Genomic DNA, 12,461 nt, shown 5'->3' on the forward strand with positions numbered 1-12,461 from the left:
TGTTATTTTTCTAAACTGGTCTCGGATTTATTCTCGAGTGTGTGTCTCACTTATTGCCTCTGTGAGTGCAACAAATGCTTAGCACAACATTCCGAAGGGCTGAAAATGCTCATCCAAACGAGCACAAAAGAAAGCATTTGGGTTTGTTACTTGTGCCTCTGTAAACCAAGAAGGGTTGCCTGGACTCTTTACACCTTATACCTCGTTTTGGTCCACTATATAGAGAGGCAGCTTCCTACAGGCATACTATTCAGGAGCTCTAGATTTACGTGTACTTTAAAACTGAACAGGAAAAAGAAAGTGGGATCTAAGTCGAATTGGAATCAAATAACTGATGGGATTTTAACACAAGGGCCTTTATTGAAGATGTAGAGTAGATTGATCTAGATACAAAATAATGTGATCGCTGTCTGTAGTGCACAAGTGAAAGGCAAACACTGACATGTACACTGAACGTTATGAACTCATGCATGCATTGTATTCACTAACCTAGTGTTTTCATTGTATTCAAACACCTGAACCTTCGCCATCATGTTGGGACTGTTGTCATCACTGCCAACAGCTATCATCGGTGAATGAGCACGAGAGCTGCAAACCAAATAACTCAGATTAAAAGTTATAATCGCCCATTATACAACCTGTGTTACACTTTACGGTTCTCATATATTAACACTATACATAGTGACTAGTGTATCATTTACATGACATTGCTTAAAATATCGATTTCTGAAACCTTGCATATGGAAAAAGATGTGCAGATTGGAGCATTATCTGAACTTCAGGCTTAACAATCATCAACACCCTATTCATCCAAGTGTGTACATATGGAGGGAGGTACATGGTTAGAAACGCAAATACTTTAAAGAACATTTAATGAAACTCTGAATGCGGTAATCCTAAACTGTACAAAATTTAAACACACTTATTTCCAGACTTTGAGAAAGAAACTTGAGGAAAGGAAACCTCCACCACCTTGAAAAAAACATCATGGCTTGCTCAGAATGCAATGCTTATGACATCACCCTTAATAAAAGAGATGCATATACAAACTTTTTAATACATCTTATAGAGAGGATTCAATATCATATTATCCTTGCCACTTTGACAAAGACAACTATGATTGCTATAAGGTGCTATTACTTTGTAGGGCAAAGCACCCACCAGCATCAACCTGCCTAGCCAGAACTGGAATAGATTAACATAAACTGATTAGTGCAGCGCACTCAAAACAGACTCACCCAGCACCACTGAAAAGCCAGTCAAGACTATCACCAATGTCAACCAATGGATCACGAATTGTGCAGACACACTTGCACCCATCACAATTCATAAAAAGCGCTGAACTAACAGACAGGCCCCATGGTACACTGACAAACTTCGGGACTGCAAAAGATACAGCAAGCAAATGGAAAGGAAATGGAACTCCAACCACAAAGCCAATGCCAGATCTACTTACAAGACTGCACTCAGGCACTACCACCATTTTTTAAAGGACACCAAGAAAAAATCCCTCACAGATTGGACTGAAGCTAGCTCTGCCAACTTCACGAATCCATAGGGTAATCATGGGGACCTTAAGTAACAAGGCCAGAAAGTTGGAGTCAATGAATTTACTGTACTATGAATATACTAAAAAAGACATACTTAAATATTTTTCAACAACACATTTCTTAGCTGAGAATAGTTAAATTTGAGGTCTATCTCTGCACCTGCTACTAATGGTCACCATAAATGAGTTCCCACTGCCCTTTACAATTCTCTTGTGGGGAACTTATCTGGGTAATAAAAGGTTGGATATTTTGGAAGGCTTTCAGGCTTTTGTTAGAGAAAGGCTATAAATTGTTCTAGATGCATGCTACCCGAACTCATCTATTTAAGTTGGTGGCTTAGGACTGGATATTCTGGCTAACATGAAAGCTTGTTACTTAAAAGCATGGAGTTTATTGTTGACAATAACGATTACAAATCTCTATGTGAAATAAAAGTCGTGTTTCACTATTTTTTTTTTTTATAAAAACCTTTATTGCACTTGAACAGTTTACACAGCCATAGACCTACAACCCAGTGGGCCGGCCGCAACATCAGCAACGCAAGTATTGATCAACAGGATAATATCACCTATCGGCCGCTATGTTCGGTGTTCGGCTAATTTACAGCATAGTAAAGGTGCATAAATCGCGGCAGCATGTAGCTCCATGTAAATTTGGTTTTCTCTTTTTTAACCTCAAACAACAGAACATTGAGTAAACCACTTTTAGGTCATCATTAGAATAAGTAATTTGCACTACTTGTGCCTGGAGAAACTCCTGTTAAGGCCACAGTGTGAACAGTCTGAGTGGCGACCGAGGTCGCGGTGCCTGTGTTGGGAGAGCGGTCCTGCATGCCCAGTCCTTCCGAGGCTGTATACTTTGGGAACCACTTGCTTCTACCCTCTAATTCACAATCCCTCCCTCTCTACCCGAGGCATCTCCCTCCCCGTCACACCTTACGGGTGTCTTTAGTCTTCTTCCCCCTCCTCATCTGAAGTCAGTGTGTCTTCCTCCGGTAAGGGTTCACAGATCTCCCCCCGTATGTATTCCACGGGGATCATATCTTGTTCCATTTCCTTGGGCAAGCCCGACTAGCATACACAGCCCTTTCTGTTATCATCACCCTGTCCACATTCATACACCATTGCGATTTCGTTGGCACCTCTACCGCCCCCCACTTTTGCGCTATGTCCCTCTTTGCAATCATTATGCCTAATGTGACCCACTGCTGTCCATGTCTGGACAAATCGTTAGGCCCCCATACATTCAGCAAGCACTGCCGCGGCTCCGGGACCAAAGAGGTTGCCATCGTCTGTGATATTGTGCGCAATATCTGCCTCCAGTATTCCTGAATGCGCGGGCATTCCCATATCGTGTGGAAGAATGTGCCCTCCTCCCCACATCCACGAAGACAGTATGGGTGTTGTGCACGGTGTATGAGGTGTAGCTTCGTTCTTGTATAGTATACCCTGTGCAGAATTTTTAATTGTACAAGACGGAATTTAGCCGAAATCCCAACTTCTCTGGGTGACGCTAGCGCCGCATTCCATTCATTCTCGTCCATAGCCTCCACTTCTCCCTCCCATTTGTCTATCAGTTTAAGCATGGGGTCTGGCAAGTTATTAAGTAATTTGCGGTATACAAGGGAGGTTGCCCTTTCCGGCATGAAGTCCGTAAGAAGGCGATCCTCAAGCGGAGAGGCCTCTGGGATTTCTGTCTCGGGGGGGATGGCCGTGAGCAGCGCGTGCCGAATCTGAACATAGCGGAACAATTCCCGAGTTCCCAGCTCGTATTGCTCCCTCAACTGATCAAAGGGGACCACCGTGCCTCTTTCCCATAGATCCCCTACCGTGGATATCCCTATGGTATCCCAATGGGGGAAGCCCTTGCTACATCTCAGGGTTCCCAGAGCACAGGAGTCCCACAGCGAAGAAAATTTGGTCAATCTTCCTTTCCATCCCAGGGCCGACTGCGCCGTGTGCCACAGCGCGGTGGTCAGTTTCGTGGGCCCCGTCAATTCGTATATTTTTCGCCGGTCGTATAAAGGGGCCAGTAAGGTGTTAGTGCCCAACTGCGCCCTGTCTGCCTGGAATGCCGGGTCGTTCTGGGGGGCATGAAGCCATTGATTTATGAGTTTCAACTGCGCTGCCCAGTAATACAGTTGCAAACTAGGCAATGCGATCCCTCCGTCATACCAGCTTCTATGCATTTTAGCCTGTGCAATGCGAGCCGGGCGATTACTCCATAGAAGGCCCGCCACCAACGCCGATACCTTCCTGAAGTATCCTGGTTCTACCGGATATGGCGTATTTTCTAGAATGTATAAGAAACGGGGCAGTGACATCATCTTATAGAGTGCTGCTTTACCCAGCATCGTTAGGGGCAGCCCTGCCCAAAATGCAATGTCTTGTTTAAGCCTCTCCAAGGGCGGTATCAAGTTCTTTCGGGCAAATTCCGAAGGGTCCATGGTGACATGGACTCCCAAATATTTAAAGGAGGAGCCGGCCATCTTTAATGGGCAGTCCTCGTTCAACGCCGGAGCCGGGCCCTTCAGAACATATAGTTCCGATTTAGTCCAGTTCAACGTGTAGCCCGAAACTTTCCCGAGGTCATCACAGAGGGTCAAGAGCGCCGGAACTCCACTCCCCGGATCCGTTAGGTACACCAGCATATCGCCCGCATATAGTGAGAGGCGGTCTTCCCACCCCTCTGCCCAAGATATGCCTTTCAGTAAGGGGGTAGACCTAATCAGCTTCGCTAAGGGTTCTAATGCAATTGCGAAAAGCAACGGCGACAAAGGGCAACCCTGGCGGGTGCCTTTGCTGCCACATGCGCCACCGGTTTAGCATAGAGTAGCCTGACCCACGCTATGAACTTGGGCCCGAAACCCAAACGCGTCAGGACCTCGAACAGATAGTTCCACTCCACCAAATCGAAAGCCATCTTCGCATCAAGTGCCAAGATGACCGCCGGTTCGGGGATCGAGTCCGCCCGTGCCAGTACTCCATGCACCCTGCGTAGGTTCATCGCCGTGTTCCTGTGTGGCATGAATCCGGATTGATCGGGATGTATGAGGTCAGGCAGGTGCGCCGACAGCCGGGTAGCCAGGAGTTTGGCCAGTATTTTGACTTCCGCATTAAGCAGAGAAATAGGGCGGTAGGAAGTGCATTCCTCCGGTGGTTTCCCAGGTTTAGGGATTGCGACAATGGTCGCTATCCTTTGGTCATGAGGAAGCTCGCCCAGACCCAAGCAGTCTTCATACATAGCCAGTAGGTGGGTGCTCAAACTCTCCGGCGTGGCCTGGTACCATTCTATCGGGATACCGTTCGGTCCCAGCGCCTTACCGGGCTTTAACACCCGTATAGCCATCTGTATTTCCTCTGCAGTGATGTCAGCGTCTGACTCCGCCGATCTCTCCGGCTGAAGAGTTGGCGTTGGGATAGAATCTAGTGCTGCCCTGGCCATATCGGCCGAGACTGCCCCGCCCGGTGTATATACCTCCTCAAAGTGCACTGCCAGTGTCTCCACTATCAGTTCGGGGCTTGTGTGAACCGCCCCATGCTTATCTCTCACTCGTTGGATACCCCTGGAGCTCCCTCCCCTTTTATCTAGCCAGGCCAGCATCCTACCCGCCTTGTCCCCTATATCGTAGATCCTGTGCTGTGTGTCTGTAATTTGCCCCCTCACCTGATGGCGTAAATGTTCCGCATACAGTTGTTGGTGGACGTGTTGGGTATGGGACGTTTCGGGCCCGGGGTGCGCCTCGTGTGCTGCTGTTGCATCCCGCAGTGCCAACTCTAGTCCGGCAAGTTCCGTCTCCTTTTCCCTTTTGTGACCCGTGATCGAGGCTATAGCCTGGCCCCTGAGCACCGTCTTATATGCCTCCCATAAAGTTGCTGCGGAAGGCACTGACTTTGCATTCTCAGCAAAGTAGTGCGTCGTCACCGTCTTCAGTGCTTTCCTGACCTTGGGGACATTAAGGTACGTGGCCTGTATGGGATAGATGCGTCTGCGTGATTTTTCTTGGGTGGAGATCGTCAGGGTGACTGGTGAGTGGTCCGATATGCCTCTAGGGTGAATGTCTACGGTGTCTACGCGCTGTATGCCATCCCCCAGTGCCAGGAAATAGTCAATCCTCGAGAGACTGTTGTGGACAGAGGAGTGGAAGGTGTACTGTCTCTCTCGAGGATGGGTATGCCGCCAAATATCCACCAGACCCATGGCGGTCAGGAAGCGTTGAAAGCGGGAGGGGCCACCCGTCGGGGCCACCTCCGGGAATTTGTCTAGTTGGGTGTCTACGGTGGCGTTAACATCTCCCCCAAGTATCACATCCCCCTCTGGCAGTGTTAAGAGGAAATCACCAAGTGCCGGCAACATGACCGAGTGAAGCGCCGGGGGGGATGTATACCGAGACCACATTAATGAGACGCCCCTCCCATTGTCCCTGCAGTGCAGCAAAGCATCCCTGTCCGTCCACCCTGGTGCCCATTGGTATGAATTGTGAGGAGTTCTTGATTAGTATGCCAGTTCCCCTAGAGCCAGAAGTGAATTCGGAGTGTGCTACCATGCGATAGCCCCTCCTGTCTAAGGCCTTGGTCGCCCCACCCATTAAGTGTGTCTCTTGGAGAAGTGCCAGGGCGGGCCCCTGTCTTTTCAATGCCGTAAGCACCAGTCCGCGCTTTACCTTATCCCCCAGCCCTCTTACATTCCACGTCAGCATGCGGAGAGGCGCACCCCGCCTCCTCGGCCCCTCCCCCTCTGTGCTATGTACATTGTAATCGGCCATGGAACATCCTGCGGTGTAGTGTAAATTTACTACTCCCTGCGGCACACACGCCCCACCCTTTCTCGACAGTCAAGCGGTGCAAGCATCCATCCTTACATCGTGACACTATTTGTGGTTTTCTAACAACTACGAAACATCCCCCAAACTGTTCCCCCCTCCCTGCTTAACGGACCTCCAACTGCCCGCCTCCCCAACTGAGCAGAGCGCTTTACCCTTCCCTCAACCAAAGTACTTGCGTGTGGGGGGAGAGTGTCTCCCCGGGCAGGCGGCTTCCCTGCACTCGTCCGGGCCCCCCAGGCCAGCGTCCAATCGCAACCAGTACTTAAAAGAAATCAAGTACAAGAATCGGCGTCCGACCCCGCACCGGTTCCGGTTCATTCTCTTCCTCCGGTCTCAGTGAGGTCTTGCGTCGGTGACCGGTCCATGCCTCCTCTGCCTGATGCGTGTGATCCGGCCCGGCTATTATCTCGGTGTCCGTTGTTCGATCTGTTCGTTCTTCGGGGAGGTCCTGCTGTACGCCAGCCCTCGAGCCAATCCCTGGCCGCATCCGGAGTGTCAAAGAACCAGACTTTTTTTTTTTTTTTTAATCGGCAACCACCCGCAGTCTGGCCGGAAAAAGCATCGAATAAGGCAGTTCTTTTTCTCGCAGCGTCTTTTTCACCTCAAGGAATGTCCTCCTCTTCCGCGATACTTCCGCTGTGTAATCCGGGAAAAATGTTATTTTGGAGTTCTGGATCTGTACAGCCGGCGCCACCCTAGCTGCCTGTAGTATGGCATCTCGGTCTCGGAAATTGAAAAGTCTTGCTAGAATTGGTCTCGGCGGCGTCCCCGGTTTCGGCTGACCACCGGGTACTCTGTGGGCCCTCTCCACAGAGAAGAAGTGCGATAGACCTTTCGGATTGAGCTGGTTTTTAATCAAGTCCTCCACGTAAAGGTCCATGGCCCCTGTAGTTTCCGACTCCGGAACCCCAAGTATTCGGACGTTGTTTCGACGAGATCGCCCTTCTTGATCATCCAGCTTCTCCCTGAGGACTTTATTCTCGGCTTGCATTTTCTCCATCTCCACTTGTAGGTCCGAAACATCTTCTACCAGGGACTTGGTCACTACTTCCACTTGTTTCACCCGTTCATTCATTTTTTGGAAATCTGCACGTATCAAGGTCACCTCAGTCGCTGTTGCCCCAACCGTAGCCTGCACTTGTGCCAGGGCACTCATCACGTCCTCCAACGTGGCCTTCTTCACTCCCTCGCTGTCCACCGATTTACCTGCGGACTTGCGTTGGTCCCCCGACGGGGGGGTCTGTTTGTCAAATGCGAATTTGTCAAGCTTGGCTTGTGTGGAGTTGTGTTTGGGGGCCTCTGCCCGCCATGGTCGTGACCTCAAATTCGTTCAACCCGCGAGTGGCGTTGCACTGTTCACTCTCCGCCTGCTTTGCGTTGTGGCTACCGCCCGTCGCCGCGTGTCTCCCCTGACGTGCTGAGTGGTGTGTAAAAGCCGGGATCCACTACCAGTCTCGGTTCGACTTGTCTATTTAGGGAATGGGCCACGATGTTGGTCCCCCAAAAAGGCACCCAGCCCCAGATCGCGCTTCTTGTCGTGTGATGAAGCGCCAGTACCTTTGTCCACTCGCCCAGCCTTTACAGACGTCGGTGTGGTAAGCCAGAGTGGTATTATGAGCAGTACTGCTGCACTTCGGGCCCTGACTCGTTCTCTCCGGTTGGCGTGCGGGCCATTTGATGGGTTGCCAGGAACCTAGTCAACCATCCCTCAAGGTGCAGTCCGTTTCCATGCGCACCAGTGCAACCGCTGCCACATTGTTGTCATGCCTCTTCGTTGCCCAGGGGTCCGAATCTGCCTGGCCCCTTTAAACGCGTCTGCACCAGCGTTGTTATTCAGCCTTCACCGCCTCCACAGTACCCCAGCGCACATAGGCAACTCACTCCGTTGGACAGTGGGCCCCGGAAGTAGCACTCTCCGCCACAACGCTACCCTTCGCACACTGTGCACGCACCTGGGGACGTGTACCTCGGGCTTCCAATGGCTGTCCCTCACGCCACCGGGGCCACTGCTGTTGCGCAGGGCGGCGGCGCCAGTACTCGTCTTCCGGCTGCCGCTTCTGTCCGTGTCGCCGCCTCCCGCCGGAGGATTCCACCGCACGGTCTCTGTCCCAGGCAGCCTTCGATACGTGTGGCTCCTACCAGTCGCGTAGTGGGCAAACGCTGCCTCCGCCGTGGTTTGGGTGTCTCGTAGTCCGGAGCACTTCCGGCCGACAGTCCCCGCCGAGGTCGCACTTCCGCCAGGTCACCTCTGCCACTTCAGCCCGATGCTCACCGGCCGGTGCTAGGCCCCTGCAGTTGCGTCGTCCGTTTGATGGAATCCGGTGCTCCGCCGCCGTGAAACTGCGTCTGGAGTGGTCGCACGGTCATCCGACCCAGGACGCCTCTTCCGAGCAGTGTTGTGCCCGGATAAGTATGCGGATTTTAGTGGGAAGCCGCCTTACACCAGGAGCCTCTCTATTTTGCTGCCGCCATTGTCGGCTGCTAGCCACGCCCCTCGTTTCACTATTTTTTAAGTATAATGCGCAAAACCATATGGGTGACCATGGTTTGTTGCTGCTTAGATTTACACTGTTTTTTTTGGTAGAGTTTTATATAGCGCGAACTAGACCCGAACCGAATCAGGTATCAGAGCGCTTTACATAGCACAAGTTACGTTTTACATGAGGACACACACTTTCATTTTTAGGCACGGGGAGATTAAGTGATTTGCCCAGAATCACAGGAGGTTTTGGCGTCGTTACCGAGACTCGAACCCAGATCCCCCAGGTCCGAGGTCGAGCGCCTTAGCCGTTAGGCCAACTCCTCTCCCCTACCTTTAGTAGCTTTTAACGCTTGGTAACAAAGTTGGATTAAGAAATACAAAACAACAAACATGCTGGAGTCCTGTTGTGTTATGTACACAAAGAAGAGGTATGGCAACTTGTTTGGACTCAGTTTCCCTAGGATAAGAGCAACATCAAAAGTAGGCACTGAGTGCATATTTATACTAATTGAGTAAATGGTATACCATTTCTGCAATTATACAGTTTTTTTAATTATGATGTTCTAATGCTAAATTATATCAATTTTGTATGAATATGAAACACTAACTATATGCTACGATAATAGGGTCCCGCTGTACACAAACATGTATATTGTGATGGCTCTATTCCATATAACACTTTATAATTTAAGCTATTGCTCTATTTACTGTTTACAAGAATGTAGAGACGTTAAATTGACACATTTACCACATTCAATAAATCAAGAATATACTGACTAAAGATGTATTGTCAAACTTACTAAAGGAAACTCAGAGAATATCAGTTATGAGAAATACAAACTTTCAGAGGAGTGAAACAGCCAAGTGAGGAACAGCTTATTCATGTAAACAAATTCAAACTGTGGCCTTATTTTGCTATTTTAAGAAACCGCAAATCCGAGCTAACTTTGTGGAGAGAAAATCCAACGAATATGCAGGAGCAAGATTTGTGCACATTCGTGCAGATTCATTAGGTGGCGGCAGCAGCACAATGCAGCATGGTGCAACTGATAGCTAGACTCTGATGATCCCCGTCTGGTTTGCTGTTTTAAAGCCCAATAACAATTTTACTTCAAGAGTCTTCGTAGTTTCGACTTCAAACACTGGATCTCACTACTGAGCTGCAATAGTGTATTACATAAAGGAAACAAACTTAACAAATTAGCATAGACATGGAGAATGTGGAAAGCCAATTGAAAACACAACATGTAAACATTAGTGAATGGAGATTTGCAGTTCCTAAATGATAGGGAGCAATGCTAACCTTAGAGCTACAGGCCACTTCCATTCTGACAATAAAAGAAAACGTAAATGACGATGAAGCATCAAAAAAGAAACAGAAATCCCACCTTGAAGGATTCCAGGAAATGCAACTGCAACTTAGTTTGCAAGAGATTTCATGCTGCAGTGACCACTGGCTAAGGTTCATGACGTCTGGGGCCTCATATACCCGGACTACCCCATCTGCAGAACATGTAGCCAACATAAGGCCCATGTGCTTAGGAGCAAACTTCACATCTGTAACAGATGTTCTGCTGTCCACCAGGGTGGTCCTCTTTACCTGTATTCCAAAAGGAAAATATCAAAAGAGGTAAGAGGTGATGGAAAGGAAGATACTAGCTTTGAATTCCAGCATTAAATAAAAAGAAAGGTTACTTTTGGAGTTTCAAGTAGCATACGTAACACAAATATTACTGTTACAAGGAAGCAATGGCATCATTCTTGCAAGTCATCTGTTTTCAAGACAGGCCAACAATGGGTATATTTCATTACTAGCAGAATTTAAAGTCTCAAATATCCAATACACTGATGGCATAGTGGGCATCCACTAAACAAGAAAATGTGAATCGATGGAAATTAAAGAATTCATAAATCACTCACCCAATGGCTTTGCCCTCGTAACTTATCATTTGACTCTCCAACTATTTCCTCCCACACAGCGGCGGTTCGATCAAAGGAACATGAAGCCAAGACCTGGCCAAATTCAGGATGAGCCCATGTCACACGCCACACAGAGCCACTGTGTGTCTTAAAGGAAACAAAAAGATATTAAATTCCCTTCGATTCACCAAAGCTATTCCTGCCTCTAGACAACTTTACAAAATTACCAGTGAATAAATGGGTCGGCTTGTAACTCACATACCCAAGTAGTTTTAAATGTAAAATAAAATGTCCCAGATTAATGCACTGTACAAGTTTATTTTTCACATTTCCATATCCAGATTTCATGGAAATTTTATAAAACGCTGTCCACAAAAAGGACTTTGATCTCTCTAACATTTACTTTTGATTTTGCCAAATTTACCAACTTTGCATTTGACTGTCTAACATATTTTCAACGAATAACAAAGCGTTTCTAAAAATATTAGGATACTTTATAATATTACTCAAATGCATGACCTGTTTTTTTATCAACTGGGCTAACAATGTTTTTTACCTTCGACCCTCTGGTACTCAAATGATTGATTCTTCCATTCTAGAACACAGCCTTCAGGTGAGGGAGATCCTATACTGATCAGTGATTACATCAGCTTCAATCAAGTCTTACTGCTTGCACAAAGAAGAGTTTCAGTCTTTTGCAGAACTGTGAATTTACCTTTGAAAGGGTAGCGAGCAGCGGGAAGATTCCCCAATTACGATCCTTCATTCTTTGTCAAAAGGTGGAAATTCCCTCGGAATTACACACGAGTTTACATGTCAAGATGCTGGATTTCTTGTTTTTGGTTATCGGCTACAGCCAGCTCCAGTTGAGAAAACTACAGCCCCATGTACTAAAGTGGACTTTCAGTCAATCCCTTGCTCACGATTTAATGGCTTTGTTGTCTGTATTGTCTCTGCTGGATTCAATGGATTTTCTCCATATTTCTGCGGTTGTGTCACCAAGGAGCATTTCAGTCTCACACTCTTAAGACTAGAGGACTTCTCATTTCATTGCTGCTGCATCCCCATTTTTAGTTTATTTTAAAACGGTCTGGCAGATGCAAGCAGTGGCACATTTCTTTTCTTTTTTTGCACTGGCGTTTAATTTAGCAATCTAACATGGCGGTCTGCCATGTTAAAAAGCTAAACTAATTAATAGTCGCCAACCGCCACAACACATGCACCAGCAACAGCGCCCACATCGGCAGCAGAAATGGAATGAGTTTTCTTGAACACAAAACCCAGTGTGTGTGTGTGTACACGTGTACATTACCGCCTTAACCGCGGCGGCAATTCCGCCGCGGTGCGTTAAATTGTGTGGGCGTGGCCGCGTCTGCCAAAAGACGTGTGCAGCACTACGAAGTTAGTGCTCGCGACGGCCGTTGGCCGACGGGCGCAAGGAAAGGGTTAAGATGCGTGCGACTGCCAAACCCCTCCCAAAAAAGAAACACTGGCAAAGCCAACAGTTCAGCCACTTAAATTTTATATACATACACATATACATATATATATATATATATATATATATATATATATATATATATATATATATATATATATATATATCAGACCCTTTCGTAGCCAAGCGGAAGGCACACTGATAATAATTCAAACACCCCCCTGCACTGACAGACGCGTTTCACCT

The 12,461-nt window shown here is 47.8% G+C and overlaps 1 protein-coding gene across 3 annotated transcripts in view; it reads right to left on the bottom strand.

Moving 5' to 3' along the window:
• SEH1L (SEH1 like nucleoporin) overlaps positions 1-12,461 on the bottom strand; it is a 97,171-nt gene that overhangs the window by 50,529 nt on the left and 34,181 nt on the right. For all 3 annotated transcript variants that reach the window (XM_078687488.1, XM_078687489.1, XM_078687487.1), the window contains exons 3-5: positions 10,778-10,924; positions 10,246-10,457; positions 490-588 (exon numbers count right to left, since the gene is read on the bottom strand). In XM_078687488.1, coding sequence (XP_078543614.1) covers positions 490-588; positions 10,246-10,457; positions 10,778-10,924 — 458 coding nt within the window. The remainder of the gene's footprint in view (positions 1-489; positions 589-10,245; positions 10,458-10,777; positions 10,925-12,461) is intronic.

Source organism: Lissotriton helveticus, chromosome 4_1 (assembly GCF_964261635.1).
Source record: "Lissotriton helveticus chromosome 4_1, aLisHel1.1, whole genome shotgun sequence".
In the NCBI taxonomy this organism is placed as follows: domain Eukaryota; kingdom Metazoa; phylum Chordata; class Amphibia; order Caudata; family Salamandridae; genus Lissotriton; species Lissotriton helveticus.